The sequence below is a fragment of the Mustela nigripes genome, chromosome 8, assembly GCF_022355385.1.
Source record: "Mustela nigripes isolate SB6536 chromosome 8, MUSNIG.SB6536, whole genome shotgun sequence".
NCBI lineage: Eukaryota > Metazoa > Chordata > Mammalia > Carnivora > Mustelidae > Mustela > Mustela nigripes.
The window spans coordinates 15434123-15454420 of record NC_081564.1 but is presented as its reverse complement, the minus strand read 5'-3'; the positions used below and the strand labels follow the sequence as shown (position 1 = coordinate 15454420).

The window sequence follows — 20298 nt, the reverse complement described above, 5'->3', positions numbered from 1 at the left end:
AGTGTTCCGCCAGCTGACTTTTCTATGAGGTCTTGCATTAGCCAGTAGTCTAATCCAGGTCTTGTAACTTTCTTCTCTAAATAATAAATATTTTTAGGCTTTGGGGTAGCTGTAGCTATTCATCTCTCCCATCATAGCACAAAAGCAGCCACAAACAATATGTCAATGAATGGGTATGACTGTGTTCCAATAAAACTTTATTTATAAAAACGGACAGAGCAGGGGCCACAGTGGCCAATGGGCTATAGTTTGCTGACCCCGGGTCTAGCCTAGGCTTTTTTACATGGCAACTGGCTTCCCAAAAGAGCAAAAGCAGAAGCTGCTACATTCCTTTAGAGCTCTGCCCTCACAGTGTCACTTGTGCCACCTGTTGCTTGAAGCAAGTCACGGAGACAGCACAGATTCGAGGGGACCGGAAACAGATGCTGGCTATTGACGGGAGTGGTGGCAAGCACCTACAGAGTCACGGGCCTTTGCAGGGTTACCTCCACACAGTCCATAGCCTGGCACATGGAAATCATTGTGCTAGACCAGAGGTAGCAAACTCATGTATTTGGTGGTCAGGCCGTGACTATGATTGAGTTACATGGGCTAGATGGAAACGGGAGTCATGTCTGCAATGAACTGCAGAGCACATTCACTACCCAGAGGGCCAGCCTCACTCAGCCACAGCTCAGCATCACCAGGCAGGAATGTGGGGCAATGTGGCTCCATCCTCCAGTGTTTCAGGAGAACTCCCAAACTCCACCCCCTCTTTGGGGAGAAATTTCCTGATTTTTCAATGTTGGCAGATAATTCAAATTCTTTTAAATGCTGCAGGCCCAACAAAACCTGTCTGTGGGTTAGATATAATCTGCCAGTCCAGATCATGAATCAGTTCAGCTTTAGTATGGTCAGTCCGTTCATACTGTTCTAGATTGTTCGAGTGAATGGAAGAAACCACGGTTATATTAACAAACCTCTGGGCACACTCGAAATAAGTAGCAGTCACAGTGTTATGTTGTAGAGACATGGAAATATTTCAGAACCAGCAGGGTCCAGAGTAAGTGTTCCCAATGAGACTCAGACTGTTAAGGAAGAAGGACTCTGGGCACCTGGGCGGCTCAGTCAGTTAAGTGTCTGCCTTTGGCTCAGTTCATGATCTCAGGGTCCTGGGATCGAGTCCCACATTGGGGAGGGCTTGGTTCTTGCTCATCAGGCATCTGCTTCTCCTTTTGACCCTCCCTCCCTTCCCCCCAACCCTGGCTCATTCTCTCTCTCTCTCCCTCTCAAAAATTGAAAAAAAAAAAAAAAGAAAGAAAAGGAAAGAAAAAAGGGCCTTTTCTTATTAATGACATGCTTGTGAAGTTTCCTCCCCAGGTGCTGGTGGAAGGAACGCACAGTAATGGAATCTTAGGAGCGATAACGTAATGACTCTCAATTGATGTTGCTTTAAAGAACGAAGCCCCAGAATTGTGCTGTTAGCATGTGTCGTGAGCAGTTAGAGTTGGTGGCTTGTAATTTACTCTGCGTGGATGTTATTGATCAAAGCTTTTCATTATTGACAGTGTCTCCATCTGCTGTTTGCTGTTTTTAGGGGAAACCACCCTTTCTGACTCAACAGCAGATGTCTCCGCTTTCCCGAGAAGGGATATTAGATGCCCTCTTCGTTCTCTTCGGAGAATGCAGTCAGCCTGCTCTGATGAAGATCAAGCATGTGAGCAACTTTGTCCGGAAGTGTAAGTGTGGAGAACTTTTCCTTGAAAACTCTTCTGCTAGACAAAACTGCAGAGATGCAGGAGGCCGAATGAGTTAGTGGCCGGTGGTCTGCTCGGAGGAAACAGACCCAGTTTCAAGGTCAGTTCCCACCTGCTGCAGTTGGGAGCCAGGTAAGTCAGGTTTCCCAAATGCAGGTGACAGACACTCAACTGTAGCTTAGGCCAAAAAGTGAACTTGTGGCTCTGTAAAACTGAGAAATCCAGGGTTGGGTTAAGCTTTCTGTATGGCTGGATCCAGAGTCTTAAATGATGTCCTCTGGTTCCGTCCTTATATCCACTCAGAGCTGATAATCTAGCTGGCATAACAAACACAGGCTTAGGGCCCACAGTATTTAATTTTAATAAATTGAACTTTTCATTAGTTTAATTTAATTTTATTTTGAGATAAAAATATGACTGCAATAATGTATAATGATTTAGGGTTACATGCATCTTTATGTCCGTGTCACTGTATAATTTTTTACTTTTTTTTTTTAAGTAGTTTTTTTTCCTCAAGTAGGCTCCATATCTAGCATGGAGCCCTACCCCGGGCTTGAACTCATAATCCTGAGCATAAGACCTGAGCTGAGATCAAGAGTCAGATGCTTACCTGACTGAGCCACCCCGGCACCCCTTGATTTTTTTTTTTTTTTTTTTTTAAATGGAGGAAGAGGCTGATAAAGGCAGATATACCTAGGGCCTATGAAAGGTGTAGATCAGCTCTGCCCTATGGGGGGGCAGTTAGCTGCTAATGTCTGTGTCCCAGTTTTGTATTTGATTACCTTACATCAGTGTTTTTCAACCAGTGGTGATTTTGGTCGTCTCTGGATTCTTGGCAACGTCTGGAGATATTTTTGGTTGTCACAGCTTGGGGGGAGGGGAAGGGTGCTACTGGCATCTAATGGGTGAAGCCAGAGATAATGCTAACACTTCTTGCAATGACAGAAGAGCCACCACAGCACAGAAATATCTGGCCCCAAATTTCAGTAATGAAAATTTGAAAATTTGAAAAACCCTCCCTTATATGACCTTGATGTGTAACCAAGTCCCTGGAACTATAGTGGCCTCGAACAGTAATCGCTGTATTACCTCTCATGAATCTGCGGGTTGATGGGCCTCAGCTGAGGATTTTTCCTCTCCATGTGACTGGCTAAGAGTGGCTAAGATTGCAGGTACCCGGGACTCTCCTGGTCTAGAACGTCCAAGATGGCCGCTCCGTGTCTGGTTACCTGGAAGACAGGACTCAGGTGGGGCTCTGGATGACTGGGCCTTTCCCTGTCTCTGTGAAGTCTCAGGGCCTCCTGCTCTCCACATGGCTTCTCCATGTGGTCTCTCCATCAAGGGTCAGCCAACAACAGCGTGGGATACCTGTTTTGTAAAGAAAGGTTTTTTTTTTTTTTTTTAAACATTTTTTTTTTTAAAAGATTTTATTTATTTATTTGAGAGAGTGACAGTGAGAGAGCATGAGAGGTGAGAAGGTCAGAGGGAGAAGCAGACTCCCCATGGAGCTGGGAACCTGATGCAGGACTGGATCCTAGGACTCTGGGATAGTGACCCAAACCGAAGACAGTTGCTTAACCAACTGAGCCACCCAGGCGCCCTATAAACAATGTTTTAATGGACTATGTTAGCCATGCCCATTTGTTTATGTACTTTCCCTGGCCGCTTTCTCATGACGTGGCCTTGGAGTCGTGGTGTCTGTGACTGTGTGGCCTACAAAGCCTAAAATTATTTACTCTCTGGCCCTTCAAGCAAAAAGTTGCTGACCTCTGATCTATCTGGTCCCTTTAGCAGAGACATCGACATCTTACGTGGCAGTTCAGGATTTTCAAAAGTGCTCCAGTGGAAACTGCCAGGACTTCTCAGGGCTGAAGCGTGGAAGGGACGGAGGGTCTCTTTGGCCTCCTTCTGTTATTTGAAGCGAGTCATAGGCCGCCCAGATTCCATGTGCCCCAGAACTACACAAGTGAATTCCAGGAGGCGTGTGATTCATTGGGCACCATCTTTGGGATTGGCTACCATGCCCTGTGCAATGTTTCTCTAATTAGGTCTGCTCTGGGTCATCTGCCTACCCCTTGAGCAGGCACTGGGCCAGGATGCGAAGTGTGATGGGCCTCCTCTGGGTACCCAGGGGTTCAGGGCACCCTGATCACCTGGGTCTCATTGAATGGGGGAATGTGCAACTATCCAAAGGAGCTGGGAGTTTTGAGTAGCTAAAATCATCATACGGCCACCACAATGAACTTCGTGATTTACCTGTACCTCGTCTCTTCTGTGTCCTTATCCGCAAGATGGGGAAAATAATATTTAAGAAGGCTGTGCGTGGATTGAATGAATTAGGGCACAGACCAGGCTTACGTTGCCTGACACATACGAGATAATAAATGTTAACCCAATAATGGTAGCTGCCAGCCTCAACATATATTTAATATGTTGGGTGTCTTTAATTTAAAAATGTACTCGGGTCCTTTTCTTTATTCCATATCTGTTTGAATAGACCCCCACCTTACTTTCTTGAGTATTTAAATCTTTAAGTAGGGAGTGGTCGGGGAGGGCAAATAGGGAGGCAGGCGAATTGATCTACAGGCACCGTCATCAATCTGGAGTCGGGCCCTGGTTCTTTTTTTTTTATTTTTAATTTTTACTCTTTAAAAAATGTTATGTATTTGTTTAGAGAGAGCATGAGCACAAGGAGATGCAGAGAGAATCACAAGCAAACTCCCCATTGAGCAAGGAGCCCGACAGGGGGCTCGATCCCATGACCTGGAGATCATGACCTGAGCTGAAATCCAGAGTGCGGATGTTTAATCAACTGAGCCACCCAGGCGCCCCTGCCCTCTGGATACTTTAAAGTAGTGGATCTTCTAAATTCCTTCAGTAATCCGGGGACTTAGGCTTGGCGAAATGTAGGTTTTTCTAATAGAATTCTCTTGCAAGGAATTGTTTTGTATTTTTGAAGAGGCTTCCTGGCGAGTAAGGCCGAGAGGCTGTGATTGTAAAAGGGTAATTACATTAGTATGGCTGGTTGTGTGTGTGTATGTGTGTGTGTTTTCCTCTTTTGGGTTTCTGTTTGGAACGTAAGCTTCACTTTCACATGTGGAAAAGAGCCCAACAGCTGCTACTGCAGGAGTTTCTTGCATCTTGTCATAGAGATGGAGATTTTCTTTGGGGACTGTTGGGCACAACCAGACAGAAAGTATAGCCCTGAAGAGGTGTCCCAGCCTTGAGCCAAAGGAGGGTGGGGAGCAGGGAACCTGGATCTGGGAACCAGGGAAGAGATTTTTGTTTCTTAATTACTGCTCTATTTCCAGTGCTTAAAACCGTGTCTGGCACATGGTAGATGTTCAGTAAATATGGGTCAAATGACTGTATTGCCAAGCGAACCAAGTAGGAAAACCTTAAGCATTGTATTACAGAATTTGCATAAAAAATAAACTGATATTAAACATGGAAAGTGTTAATAGCTGTCGAAATTGGACTGTTCTTTGATTTGACAGTAGCTGAGATCCTATGCGGCTTTCAGCGACATTTACTGTAGGCAAGAGCTTCTTTTTTTTTTTTTTTTTTTTAAATTTTTTATTTTTTATAAACATATATTTTTATCCCCAGGGGTACAGGTCTGTGAATCACCAGGTTTACACACTTCACAGCACTCACCAAATCAAATCCCCTCCCCAATGTCCATAATCCCACCCCCTTCTCCCAAACCCCCTCCCCCCGGCAACCCTCAGTTTGTTTTGTGAGATTAAGAGTCACTTATGGTTTGTCGTAGGCAAGAGCTTCTGTATGTTAACAACTGTAGTACTTAACAGGTGAATTCTAACATTAAGAATTTTTTCTTCCTAATTATAAACAGGACACAAAGTTAAAAAAAGGTCAGAATGAGAGACTATCCCTCAAAATCTCCTCTGTCTGTGATAACCACTGTTACCAGTTTGGTGCATAATATTGCAATTTTGGGGGGTCCTTATAAAATATTTATTATAGAAATTCTCAAGCATGTCCCAAGGTAAAGAGAATACCATGTAACGAACTCCTGTGTACCAGGCAACCTGCTGTAGCAATCAGTCAGGCCTTTCCATGTATGTTCTAACATCACTCTAGTTTCATTTTACACAAAACGGATATATGTCTGTAATATTTTGCTACTAGCTTTGCTCATTTAGCAATATATTTACTCAATAAATATTTACACTTGCACTTGCTTTGTGCCAGGTTCTGTTTGGGGGACTGGGTGTACAGTGGCGATCAAAACAGAAGAAAATCCCTGTCCTTAAAGAATATTCTCATGGAGATGGAGCTACTTTATGTGCCTAATATTCTTCTATGTGGGTGGACTTTAGGTTGATTCCACTTTCCTGTTGATGGATCTTTAGGTCATTTATTTCTCCCTTCCTTCCTTAGATTTTACTTGAGTTACTTGAGAGAGAGAGCATGAGTTGGGGGCAGAGGCAGAAGGAGAGGGACAAGCAGACTCCATGCTGAGTCTGACGTGGAGCTCGATCCCAGGACCCTTCGATTATGACCCAAGCTGAAGGCAGACACTTAACTGACTGAGCCACCCGAGTGCCCCTGGACCTTTAGGTCATTTCTGGTTATTTTTCTGTTGCAAGCAGACTTCTGTGTGTTGCAAGCATACTTCTGTGTGTTGTTTTCCAGCACATCTGCTAGCGTTTCTGTGAAGGACAAATTCCTAGAAATTTGAAATGTTGAATTGACTGAGTTTCAGGAGAAGAAGGGTTGTGCTCAGCTGTGTTGTCTTTTGCCCCTGGGTTTCAAATGTTTATCTGACAAGGCCGTGCTTTGATTGCATTTTCATTACAGTGCTTTGGGTCTCCATTTCCACCTCAGTATTCAGTCCTTAAATGCTGTAATTAACAGGATGCAGGGCTGAAATGGGCTGTGGTTTTGGAGTCACAAAAGCTGCTGGGATGAAGGGACATTGTGAGGGTGTTTTTTGTTTGTTTGTTTTTAATTGTCCTACACTTGAGTTTAGTATCTGACCTGTTTGCCTTAATAATCCACAGCCTTTGGAAAAAGACGTAGGCATATGGAATGTTTTCTCAGAATTCTGGGTATCCTTGTGGTTTTGCCTGAAGCAGTTTGTCTGCTTACGTGATTGAAATGCCTGGTGGTTTCCAGCCACAGATTCAGAGTTAAGTTGGACAAATGCTATAAGCAACCCAAGGCCCAGCAGAGAATCGAGAGAGGTTGGCTTTGAGTGCAAGCAATAATAAAATTAGGTTCAGCCCAGAAAGTTGCAAGCCAGCATATTTGGGGAATTATCATTCAAAACTACCTGATCTGAAAGAAACTTGGAAAAAGGGCAGGGAAGAAAGATAGGACTTGGCACAGGGATGTCAGGGCAAAAGGAAAATCTTGGGCAGCTTTCAGCTCATGGAATTCTCCACAAAGGCTTTTAGATTTATTTTTTACTGTGGTCATGGTGTGTTTCTCTGGATCTACCCAGCACTCTTGCTGATTCCCCCAGGGGACAGAAGGGAGGTGTTTTCAGGGTGATTGGCTGAAGAGAGAGGTGTGGTCTGTGGGTGGGAATGTACCCAGTGCAGTAGAGTTCATCATTTGTGCCTTTGATCCCAGTGAATTCAGATCTACCCATGTCACAAAGAAAGGGGATGGGTAGCAACTAAAACTGCATTGGCTAATTTATCAATATGCTTGATGCCCAGCTACTATAGGTATGAAATCGTTTTCCCTTTCACTGGGCTCATTTCTTCTCATTATGTGAATAACTTACCAAGCTGAGTATAACTCTAGAATGTAGCCTCCTGGCTGTATCTGGTGCCCAACCATGGACATGGCAACCCGCTCTAGTGCCCAAACGACTTCAGTGTCCATGTGGCAGTTCAGGAGTCTCTTGGTCTTCATCATGGCACCTCTCTGAGGGATTCTCCAGGATAATATTATTATGTGTTCCTCTTGTCTTCTTTCAGAGCATAACCCCCGTTTCTCTATATGGAGTTTCTCTATCATGTGAAGGATTGAATTTTCCAGTCGGATACGGCTGTTCCACTCCATTCTTTCAGACCTTTAGAGTCATTGCATATCCAGTGATGTCCCCGCTTTGTGTTCTTAGAGCATCAATAAATATAACATCGATTCCAAATCTGCCATGCATTTAATCCCTACTATGTGGCGGATCTCTACCTGTTATGGACTGAATGTTCGTGTCCCCCTGCAAATTCAAATGTTGAGGCTCTAATTTCCAATATGGTGGCATTTGAAGGTGGAGCCTTCGGGAAGGAATTAGATTTAGATGAAGTCATAAAGCTGGGGCCTTCGTGATGGAACTATTGTCCTTCGAAGAAGAAGAGAGGCCAGGGTTCCCTCCCATTCCATCTTGTGAGGATATAGTGAGAAGATGGCTCTCTGTAAGCCAGGAAGTGGGTTCCCCCCCAAGATTTCAATCTGCCGGCACCTTGATCTTAGACTTCTCACACTCCAGAACCATAAGAAATAAATGCCTGTTGTTTAAGTCACCTCATCTATGGAATTTTGTTTTAACAGCCTGAGCAGACTAAGATACTCACTGAGAGACTGCACTTGGAGAAGGAGGAAAACTATATGCTAAGAAAAAGATAGTTGTAAACCCTTCCAAGTGTGTGACCTGCCAACTCTGCAGAGCAAACGTCAGGGCTTTATTTTGTTGGTTGGTTGGTTGATTTTATTTTCTTGTTTGTTTTTGTTTGTTTGTTTTTGTAGCACTGCTGTCTATTAAGGAAGAGGAGGTAGTTCTCTTAGCACCCAAGCGAGATGGGATAGTGGGATAAAACCTAGGTTACTGAGATAAAACTGTGCAGAACACACCGAGCATGGAATGATCTGGAAGTCAGCTCCAAAGTGGATTGAGATGGGAATCATGTTGCCTGTGTCACATGATAAGCCAGTCTAAGTGCTAATAAACATGTTTGACCGAACACTGCCCTGCAGCCTTCAGAGAGGAGGAAGAAAAGCATGATTTATGTTCTCCTCCTATTTTCTGAGTCTACAGGATTCAAATTATAGCTACCATGGAAACTGCTTTGGAATTTCTGGAGCCCTTAATTTTAACTTAACATATAAAAACACTTTTGTGCTGATTTTATAATTATTCATGACGGATGAGAAAGTGACTAAATGTCTTTTGACAGTGAGGGAACACATAGGAATACTTTTTCCTTTCTTTCTTTCTTTTTTTTTTCTTTCATAAAGGTGCGTGTATTTGAAATGCTTTCCTTACCTGGGAGCAACTCTTCCATCTCTTGCAGATTCCGACACCATAGCTGAATTACAGGAGCTCCAGCCTTCAGCCAAGGACTTTGAAGTCCGAAGTCTTGTGGGCTGTGGTCACTTTGCTGAAGTGCAGGTGGTAAGGGAGCGAGCCACTGGGGACATCTATGCCATGAAAGTCATGAAGAAGGAGACCTTGTTGGCCCAGGAGCAGGTAGGAGCATTTTAACACCACGCCCTTTCCCCTTTCTGTGCCAGAATGTTCATTGCAAAGGTGATGATCTGTGAAATTGGCATCTGGGATCCCCCAAGATTTCCTGGGTGACTCTCTGGTTAATGATGGTTGCAGAAGGCTCTCTCACATTCTCAGCTTTTCTTCTTGAACGGATATTGACTCATTTGGAAGGCTCAAAAGCTCCCCTTGATTTCTTTATCACATTTCTCTTGTTGTATTTTGTTCAGAATCAACATGGCCTTTTAACTAATAAATTTAAGATGACCTTTCGTGACCGTCTGCTGGGTATTTGAGATATGCATCTTGTGGGGTTAGCCAGCATTCACTTTGGGACACATTTTCTTTATTTGTGCTGTGGGTATTTGATTTTTAAACGGGATTTTGAAGAAATGAAATACAATTATTCTGTGGCTAGGGTGTTGCTTGTTTAAAGGCAGGTAGGAACTTCTCTTTCTGATCGTGGTATTTTTTTTCTTTGAACAAGGCTTCTGCTCCAGACATATTGATTCATTTGCCGGGTTGCTAGAGAGACAGTCATCAGCCTTGGTGTTCAGAGCAGTTTATTAGTTACAGACATCCGAGCGCACATCGTGGGTCCGATAATGTACCCAGCTCCGTGGGAAGCCTACAGAAGGAATTGGAGCTCCGTGGCTGTTAGTTACAGGCTTTAAAAACAACTTTGGAAAGTGGAGGAAAAATGCAGATGTATAAAGCAGGCACTCAGCAGCCAAAGCATCCCAGAAGGGAGAGCAGGGAGCAAATTCACCAACTGTGGCGTGAGGAGAGATGTGGGTGAGCCAGGGACAGTCAGGGGAGGTTCACACCACTGAGAGGGAATGTAGGTTCTGGGCAGAGAGGCATGACGGGAGTGTGGCAGGTGGAAGTGTGTGTGTGTGTCTGTGTGTGTGTGATGTTTTGGAGGAATGAGTACTAGAATTCTATACAGATACGTATGTGCGTGTGTACGCGCGCATGTCTTTTTTTTTTTTTTTTCCTCCTTCTTAGTGGTTTAGAACAGATGGACTAGGAAATGGGGAGAAATGAGACATTTGGTTGGGGAGGGGGTCATCTGTGGGAAATAGGAAGAACCTTTTTTTAATTGTGACAAAATATACATAGCATAACATTTACTGTTTTAATCCTTTTTAAGGTACAATTCACTGGTCTTAAGTGCATTTACAACATTGCCTGCAACCATAACCATTCTCTTTCTAGAACTTTCTCATCATCCCACATAGAAACTCTGTATCTTTTACATGGTAACTCTCCATTCCCCGAAGAACTGTTTTTCGGAATGGCTGTTCACTTTGTGAGGCGGTTGGGGATCGGTGTTATACTTTTGGAAGGAGGAGGTTGGGATCGGAGTCTGAGGACTCCGTGACTTTGTGTGGCCTCCAGTCAAAGGAGCAGTGGAGGGCAGGAGGCTGCTTGTCAGTCCAGGAATGATGTAGCCTGTGTTTAGCAGTGAAATATGAGTGACTTCACCGAAAGGAGAAATGACAGGACGTTGCAAATCATTTGGAAAGTGGGGGGAATGGAAGATGCTCACTCAAGCTCCCAATACCCAAGCCACCACCTATCATCAGGACGCACTGACCAAGCACCTGTTCTGTGTGCTGTGCTTCTAGGTCCTTGAGAAGAGGCATTAAACGTAGCCCTGACTTTGCAGTGTTTGTGGTAGATGGAAGTGGTGCATTTAAAAAGAAAACAATCCGATCTATTGTACTGCAGGCAAGCAATAGAGATGTTCTAGGTGTTCCTTCCTTCAGGTGAATGACTTGCAATGACCCTGTGTGAGGTGTGGGCTGGGGGTTTTTAATTTTTAGTTTTTTAATTTTATTATTATTTTGTTTGTTTAATTTTTTTTTTTTTTTAAGATTTTATTTATTTATTTGACAGAGAGATCTCAAAGAGGCAGAGAAGCATGCGGGGGGGATGCGGAGCAGGCTCCCTGTTTAATTTTTTTTTTAAAGTAGGCTCCACGCCAGGTGTGGAGCCCAGCGTGGGGCTTGAACCCCCAACCCTGAGATCAAGACTGAGAGGTAGAGGCTTAACCAACAGAACCACCCAGGTGCCCTGTGTGGGCTGGGGGCTTTTACAATCAGATACACACAGGAGCTAATGAAAGTTACCCAACCATTCCTTAAGACAGCGACTATGAAGGAAAGTAGAGTCTTTAATTGAGCCATGGCAAGGTTTTGGAATTTAGGGCAGAGAAGAGAAAAACCAGCACACGGAGCGAGGGAAAGGAGATGCCAAAGAAGGAGACAGAAGAGGTAACATCCTGTAAGGAAGATCACTTAGGAGAGCCAGCATAGCTGCCCAGGGCTTGGTGAGAACCAGAAGAGTCCTCAGAGACCATTTATTTTAATGGAAGCTTCAGGGATCAGACGAAGAGTCTGTGGCAAGCAAGTAAAGATGTAGGATTTTCAGTTCGGCCAACCTCCTTCACTGCACACCTTTTTAAAAATTTTTTTATTTTTTTAGATTTTATTTATTTATTTGACAAACAGAGATCACAAGTAGGCAGAGAGGCAGGCAGGTAGAGAGAGAGGGAAGCAGGCTCCCTGCTGAACAGACACCCAATCCCAGGACCTTGAGATCATGACCTGAGTTGAAGGCAGAGGCTTTAACCCTCTGAGCCACCCAGGCACCCTTCTGCACACCTTTTATGTGCCAGGAAAGGAGAAGGGCCACAGATCAGGTGCAGGAGATTACAGGAATTGGGTTGTTGTTCTCCAGGAACACCTAGGTTCCTGCTTGATTGAATAGCTGGGTGGTATAGCCCAGCCAAGTTGACCTGGAAAACTAACAGAAAGTACGAACAACTTTTTTCTTCCTGAGCCGTTTGAAAATCCGTTGCCAGCTCAATGCCCCATTACTTCTGAAGACTTCATTGTGCATTTCCTACAATAAGGATACTCTCCTGTGAACCACGATACAGCCATCAATATCAGGAAAGAAATTACATTACCACTGTCTAATACATTACCACTGTCTAATACATTACCACATGCATTACCACTGTCTAATCCTCCGTTCTAAGACTCCGTTCTTGCTCCACTGGCCATTCCATGTTCCTCTAGAACAAAAGGGTCCAGCTCAGGATCCCACATAGCATTTAGTTGTCCTGTGTTTTTAGTCTTTTTTAACATGGACCAGCTTCTCAGTTTTCCCTGGACTCTCATGACCTTCGTGATTCTGAAGATCACAGACCCAGCTATTTTGTAAAATACAGATATGTCCAATGTTGCTCAGGTTCAGGTGCTAGGTCTTTGGCAGGAATGCCACAGACGAGATGCTCTGTTCTTCTCATTGCCTCCCAGTGGGTGACTTTGTTTCAGTTTGTCATGTTCATGTTGATGCTCACTTAACATATCTGCCATGCTTCACTGTAGGGTCACCCCCTTCTGCTTCGTCATTACGTTAGTATTCCATAGGGAGGTGCTTTCAAACTGTGGAAGCACCTGTTCCTCATATAACTTTCTGTTTATTAATTTATAGCTGCGTGGATTTGCATTTTCCTGCTTAAGTCATTGAGTTACAAGCCATTATTGTCGTTATGTATTTTTATACACCACCTGTCCCCTAAGTTGGGCCATGAGAGTCTCTTTAGGTTGGTTTTTGTGTCTTTTGACACTTCCCCATCTTTGAGTTGTCTCTTGCTTTCTGGTACAACAAGAGGTTCAGGCTCTTGCCTGCCCCATCCTTGGAATCAGTTACTTCTCAAAGACGAGCAATAACTTTCAGTGTAAGAGGGTATTTAGAAGCCAAGATCTGGGCACTAGGTGCCCATATTGCTGTTGGGGTGCCACTGCCTCCAGACCCCTTTCAGTGGACAGAGCCAGGGAATACACGTACACGTACTAAATACTAAATACACCTACCTCCTCATGTGCGCATACACACATGCACACACACAACTTTACGTTTATATTTATTTCTCTGTTTCATCTGTGTGTTCACCCCAATATCTCCAAGTCCCATCCAACTTCCCCGAGTTTATTCTAGTGTTCACCCTTTCTGTGTGTGTAGCTCTCTTCTCTTCCCCTAATATTTAGCTTATTTATGCATCTGTGTGCATTCAGTCTCCTTTGTTGCTGCTTCTCCCATTGGTGGGCTCAGATGCCCTGTTCCAGGCCATTCCCTACACGTGGATGCCTTCTTCACCCTATGTGGGCCCGATATTGGACTGCCCCCATACATGGTCACTGCCTTCCTCACCCTGCTTGGGTCGGGCACTCTGTTCTGGGCCACTGTGGGCCTCTGTCCCTAACACCTGTCACGGATGCTTACCCTGTTCTGCTCCATCTAATGGCTTTAGGACTGAGTTGTTCAGGGAGAGGAGGTGAAGAAGAGGAGAAAGAGAAAGATATTTAGATTTAAAAGAAGTGAGTTGACTTTAAGGAGAGGTGTTAAGTCAATAATTAGGCAGACAAGATACAGATCTGGCAAAAATGGTGAGCAAAGTAGGTAAATGAAATTTGTCAAGTGCTGGGCTAAAGGATGATTTTTCTTTTTTAAGCTAGAGACATCGGTTTTGGCTTGTAGAGAGAGGATAGGGCATCTCCCTACTCTGCCCCAATGCTATTGTAATTGTCTAAAGAGTTTCTTTTTCCCCTAGGTTTCATTTTTTGAGGAAGAACGGAACATATTATCTCGGAGCACAAGCCCTTGGATCCCCCAGTTACAGTACGCCTTTCAGGACAAAAATAACCTCTATCTGGTGAGTCTTTTCATCCATCTCTTTAGAATTAGTCCAGGGCTGACACTCAGATATTGCAGATGTAGAACTGGATGTGGGTCTTGCCCATATGATCTGTCGAGTTGCTTTCCTGACTTTGAGGTATCTTCCTGTTCTCTTTGTCCTAAAGATTAACGGCCAGTCCATTTAGAGATGGCCCCATCTTTGTTGGGTATTATAGCTGTGGCTTAAAGGGCAATAATGAGAAGTCAATTATTTGAGAATAATCTGATTTAACCTTTAATAGCTTAGAATCTTGCTTTAATTTTTTTGGGGGGTCATAATTGACATATAATATCTTAATAGTTTAGGTGTACAACATAATGATTCAGTATTTGTCTATGTTGTGAGATGATCACCACTAAACCTAGTGAAAGTCATTAAACTTTTTAATTTTTAAAAACTAAGTACATTGTGATTTTTTTTTTTAGATTTTATTTATTTATTTGACAGACAGAGATCACAAGTAGGCAGAGAGGCAGGCAGAGAGGTTAGGGGGAAGCAGGTTTCCCGCTGAGCAGAGAGTCCGATGTGGGGCTCGATCCGAGGACCCTGGGATCATGACCTGAGTCGAAGGCAGAGGCTTTAACCCACTGAGCCATCCAGGCTCCCCAGTACATTGTGATTTTGAGAAAATGCAAACATGGCAGAATGTATGAAATAGAAGAGAATGTTCTTTACCTTTCTTTCTAATCCTTTCCCTTAAGGAAATGTATTGATGGTTATGTATGTTTTTCCTGACTCTAATGAAAAAAACACTTCTATGTCTGCATTTATAACACATGTATATAGTTTGTTTTACGAAATTGTATATTACTCTCTACTCTGCTCTTCAGCTTGCTTTTTGCCTTTCAGCAATTTACCCGCAACATCTTTCCATGTCAGCACATACACACATATCTGCCTCCTTCTTTTTTTTTTTTATTCTTTTAAAAATTAGTCAATATTTTGTTACTTCTGACATTTATTTTTGCCTTTGTCTGTGGCAGTGTGACACATGGAGGCACGTCACACCTTGTTTTGTTTATTCCGTGCTTTGATATCATTAAACATTTGAGTGTTAGATGTGATTCAGATGGTAGTTATAGAATTTTGCAGTTACTTGTAAATGAATTTGGGAAGGGGAACTCCTCCCTTCTGCAGCTTTCTTTTCTTAAATTATTTTTTGTTTACATTCAATTAGTTAACATATAATGTATTATTAGTTTCAGAGGTAGAGGTCAGTGATTCATCAGTTGCATAGAACACCTAGTGCTCATTACATCACGTGACCTCCTTAATGACCAACACCCAGTTACCCCACCCCCCTACCCACCTCCCCCAGATCTGCCTTATTCTTTTGAACAATGCCATAGTATTTCTGATATATGTGTAACATAGCGTATACAAGGCTAAAATTCATTTAGAGGCCCTGTTTAGGTTCTTGGGGGTTTAGATTCCTAAAGGAAAAAAAAAATGTATCCCAGAAACAATTTTTGTTCCTGATTCAGCCCTTCAAACAAGACTATCCTATTACATTGAATGGAGAGGATCTTTTATAGAGACTCACAAAAGAGAGAAGGGTATTTACCTTGAACTTCCATGGGATTGTTTTGGGGGACTTTATTGCATTTATCTCTGACCTATAATAAACAGTGATTAGTGTGGTTTCATACCAGTTGAGAGCCCAGTGCTGGGTAGAGAAGACCCCTCCCCTGCAAGCTCTACCCAGCCTTCTGAGCAGGTCGTTTTCATACAGATGTGTTGAGAGACTGGCCTTGCACTAACCACACGCTTCTTGAGGAGCAACACTGTGCCTGTTGTTTAGGGCCTGAAGGTTCCTTTCCTTGAATATTGTCTTCGAACCTTTCTTTCCTTGAGATATGGGGCTTGGATCCCTGACTTTCATAACTGACCTTGGGGTGTTTCAGACTCATTGACCTTCTAGGATATTTCTTGCATACACAACATTTGCTTTGAGCTCTCTGTGTCTTCTAGAGTCCCTCATGTTTGGGTATATTAACAGACTTCTTCATTAGCTCTCAGAAAAGAAGATCCCTTGAAACAGCAGGGATTTATTTGTATGTTAGTGTTGTTTTGGATGTTTTAACTTCATCTCTGCAAACAATCCTTTTTGTGTTCAAGACAATACAGAACATGGGCAGTCCTGGAACTAGCAAGGGCCCCGATTTTTGGCAAACGTTGAGTCCACAGTTTTCTGGTTTGCCTCACGCCGACCTATAAGCTTGTGTTCCTCTCCATCTGGGTTGAAGGCCTCGTCTTCTTAAGGCCCAGGCTCATGCCTTCTCTTCAGAGTCAGTATTGTTGAGATGCCTTGGGAATCTTAAGTCAGTTTTGGTAGAGGTGATGACCAGTTCTGAGCATTCTGTGTAACTGATGACAACTGCTGGTCAAGCCACTGCCCAGTGGCTTCAAGGAGCTCACTGCTTGTCTCCATGGTGGCCAATGAGGATGCCTGGAGGGGCCCTGGCAGTGTTACTGACTCATAGTTTCCTTCGTGTTGACTAGTAGCTTTTGTTTCTATTTTTGTTCTTCATGGCACAACACTTTTCAAAGTGCATCTTCAAGAGGGTAATACTGGGTCATTTCAAAAATTTTAATCTTTTTGGGGCCGCCATTTTTCTCCCTGCCAATTGGCTTTGTCCCATTGGTGGAACTTCCCTTTCTTTTTAATTGTGGAATTCGCTGCTGTGGACTTCCTCTTGGATACAGCCTTGTGGAATATCTCGTGGATTGGGAGTGTCAGCTGCTCCTCTGCTAAGACATCTCCCAGGGGCAGGAAGCTTCCTTTTTTGGGTCTTTTGACTGTGGGGTTTCCATCTGGATTTCACCACTGACATCAGCATTTTGAGCTTAATGCCCATCTTCTCTGGTTCTTTAGCCGCCATCTTACAAGATAGGAATGCTCTTAAAACAGCTGTTTTCTAGAATTCCAGTTGCCTCAGCACATTGATACCTGGCTATAATGACATTTTTACACCTTTCTTTAGTAGCTCTGTTGGGTATCGCTGATGGAATCTTGTAATTGTTTCCTTGTCTGCATTCTCTTCTCAAGTACGTTGGTAATTTGGAGTAAAATGCTTGCTAAGGGCACAGTTTTCTCATAAATATCCAAACTCCGCATAGGAACTAAGATACGATTATAGATCCACCATGCCTTATCTACAATTTCGAAATACCCAGAGTTCTGAATAACCTCAAGTTCTTTTGTTACTATTTGGCAGCAAAACTTGACGTGAACTCTGTAGCAAAACCTGACCTGAATCTCATCTTCATTCCATTTAGAGTGACTTTTCATACATTTTGCCTCAAAATTGTGAATGCATTTGATTACAGGGTGATATCCCAAGCCCTACCCGAGGTTGTTACATAATCCAAAGTATACACACCATTTTTTCTTTCTAAAATCTCAGCGTCTCTAAGTCTGGAAGTACATTCTGTCACAAGAGGACTGTAGGTCTTTATGGGCATCATGAAGTTCTGGAATCCCACTGTTACCTATTGACCCCTTACAGATCACCAAACCTTTGAAATTCAGGGAAAGCATACAAATCATAATGAACTCCCTGGCAGTTAACCATTCATTTGTAATGCAAATGCAGTGTAATTGAAGATACATTTAAAAATCAGTGAATAAAAGAAATCGGATTTGGTGTCCTATGTATTTCTCAAATTCTCTTCTCTCCATTCTTGCTTCTTGCTTCTCCCCAGTGAGTTCTGGCCGCCATCTTCTTTTGTCTGCATTACTGCAGTAACCTCCTAAGTGTTCTCCCTGCCATCTGTCTTGCCCTTCCCCCAGGTCTTCTACACACTGCAGCCAAGTCATCCGCTGTTAAAACCCTGTAAGACTCCCTGCTGCCCTCTGGATGAAATCCAGACTCTTCCATGTGGTTTACAAGGCCTTTTTCATATATACTGCCAGGCTTGTTGCTTACCTTTTCTCTCCTTTGATTTTAATTAATTAACTTTTATATTTTAAGAGATTGTGAGAGCTGGGGGCAGGAGGAGGGACAGAGGAGGAGGAAGAGAATATATTTTAATTTTTAAAGATTTATTTATTTATTTTGCTGGGGGTGGGGCTAGGGGAGAAGGAGAGGAGAGAGAAAGACTCAAGCACACTCCCCCTGGGCACAGAGCCCACTGTGGGCCTTGATCTCACACCCCGAGCTCATGACCTGAGCCAAAATCAAGATTTGGATGCCTAACTGACTGAGCCACGCAGGCAGCCCAGGGAGGAGAAAATCTTAAGCAGCTCAATGCTCAGTGTGGAACCTGTGGAGCCTGATACTGGGCTTGATCTCCCAACCCTGAGATCATGATGTGAATCCAAGAGCCAGATACTTAACTGACTGAGCCACGTTGGCACCCCTCTCTTTGCACTTTACATTCATCTTGAACTTCCTTTGGTCCTTTGAACTGGCCTCTGACCTTTCTCCATGCCATTCCCTCTTTCCCTATTTCCCGGGCTAACTCCTTTTTCTCCTTCTGAGCTTGGACTCGATGTCACTTCTTCCAGAAACTCTTCCTGACCCCTCTACTTGTGGGAGGGATGCCCTTCTGGCTGTGGACTCGTAGCACCCTGTACCTCCTCTTCATGGGTGGGTGTTGGGCTCCCCCACCAGGCTACTCCCTCCATGAAGGGAGGGATTATGTTTCCCTTGCTTCCAGTAGGCTTCTCCAAGTAAATGCTTAAGAAGCATTTATTGGAAGAACGTATGATTAATTTCACAGAAATTGATTTACATACAGATTAACTTATTGTGTTATGGAAATGACACATTAAGAGTGTAAATTTTATTCTCTAAAGTATGTAATTCAAGTTAGATCCAGTGGGATTTTCAAAATTGGGAGTGCAATGCAAGGAAATTGAACTTGGATCCCTTTGAAATTTGATGGTTAAAAATTTCCTATTTGTCATTATATACCAATGAAACCATCTTGCCAATTTCTGGTATATAGAAAATTGTTAAAAAAAAAAGAAAATTGTTATGAAGCCCATTGTATTGTTAATGTCTGATTCCATATAACAAGGCTAGTTCTGTATTCTGGCAGGCAGCCCATAGAAACAGCGCTTTGTTGATCTGGTTCATGATGAAATCTGTTCAGTTCCATATAACAGATGCCTTCACCAGTGTCCTTCCAGGAAGGAGCCGATCTTTACAAAGAAAACATTGTTTTGTAACTCATTATATGTAGTATTGTTGCATCTAAATGCTTTGTGAGATTCTTAAAGGTTGCTGGCTTTATACTGATGTTTTTCATGCTGTGGGTCTTTTTTTTTTTTTTTTGCTTTTTTTAAAAAAATTAACATATAATGTATTATTTGCCCCAGTACAGGTCTGTGTATTGTCAGGCTTACACACTTCACAGCACTCACCATAGCATATACCCTCCACAGTGTCCATAACGCAACCACCCTCTCCATTCCCACCTCCCCCCAGCAACCCTCAATTTGTTTTGTGAGATTAAGAGTCTCTTATGGTTTGTCTCCCTCCCAATCCCATCTTATTTCATTTTTTTTTACTTTCCTTCCCCCCAAACCCCCCACTTTGCCTCTCAAATTCCTCATATCAGGGAGATCATATGATAATTTTCTTTCTCTGATTGACTTATTTTGCTCTCATGCTGTGGGTCTTTTCAGGCTGCCCTTGCTCTGAGCCTATAACTGACCTATGAATCTTCTTTCCTTCCAGTGGCCTTATATTAACTTCTCTCTGTTCATTCCAAATTTTTCTTCCTCAGTTGCACATAGGATGTATTAATTAAGGTATAGGCTAAGCTACTATAGCAAAAAGAACAAAAACCCAGCCCAGACCGATGGAGCAGTTCTGTTGTATGTGATAATTCAGGGACTCAGGTTCCTTCTATCTTATGGCTCCTTATCCCTTAAGATGTTGTCCCCTTGACATGGTTAGAGCTGGGCATTTGATGTTCTTGTTTCCCCTGGCTGGCAGGAGAAAGGGGTGGAGAGCACAACAAGAAAACTCCTTTAACATAGCATGGTATGGAATTGGGACACATCATTTCCTCTCCTATTTTGTGGACCAGAACTTCATCACATGCCCTCATTTCTGTGCCAGCTAGCTGCATGGCCAAGGGAATCCATGGAAGAGTGGACTTGGGGGGCAAGTTATAGTCTGTTTTGCAGGTAATAAAAGATAGATCTGGGTTTTGAAGCCAGGCCCCCTAGATCCATCTCCTGTACAGGATCCATCTCCTGTACCCATTACATGACACTGTTACACCCCAGAGCACTGCCAGTCTGACCCTGGCCGTGAGGTCCTACTTGGCATCAGTTCTTTATATTTCCTGTCTCGCTTTCCACCAAAGGTTGCGCAGTCACGTGTGGGGTA

At 43.3% G+C, this 20298-nt stretch overlaps 1 protein-coding gene across 7 annotated transcripts in view; it reads left to right on the top strand.

The window, feature by feature from the left end:
* The window catches only part of CIT (citron rho-interacting serine/threonine kinase), a 166940-nt gene that overhangs the window by 4982 nt on the left and 141660 nt on the right, over positions 1-20298 (top strand). For all 7 annotated transcript variants that reach the window (XM_059408549.1, XM_059408554.1, XM_059408553.1 and 4 more), the window contains exons 3-5: positions 1577-1718; positions 9005-9180; positions 13826-13927. In XM_059408549.1, coding sequence (XP_059264532.1) covers positions 1577-1718; positions 9005-9180; positions 13826-13927 — 420 coding nt within the window. The remainder of the gene's footprint in view (positions 1-1576; positions 1719-9004; positions 9181-13825; positions 13928-20298) is intronic.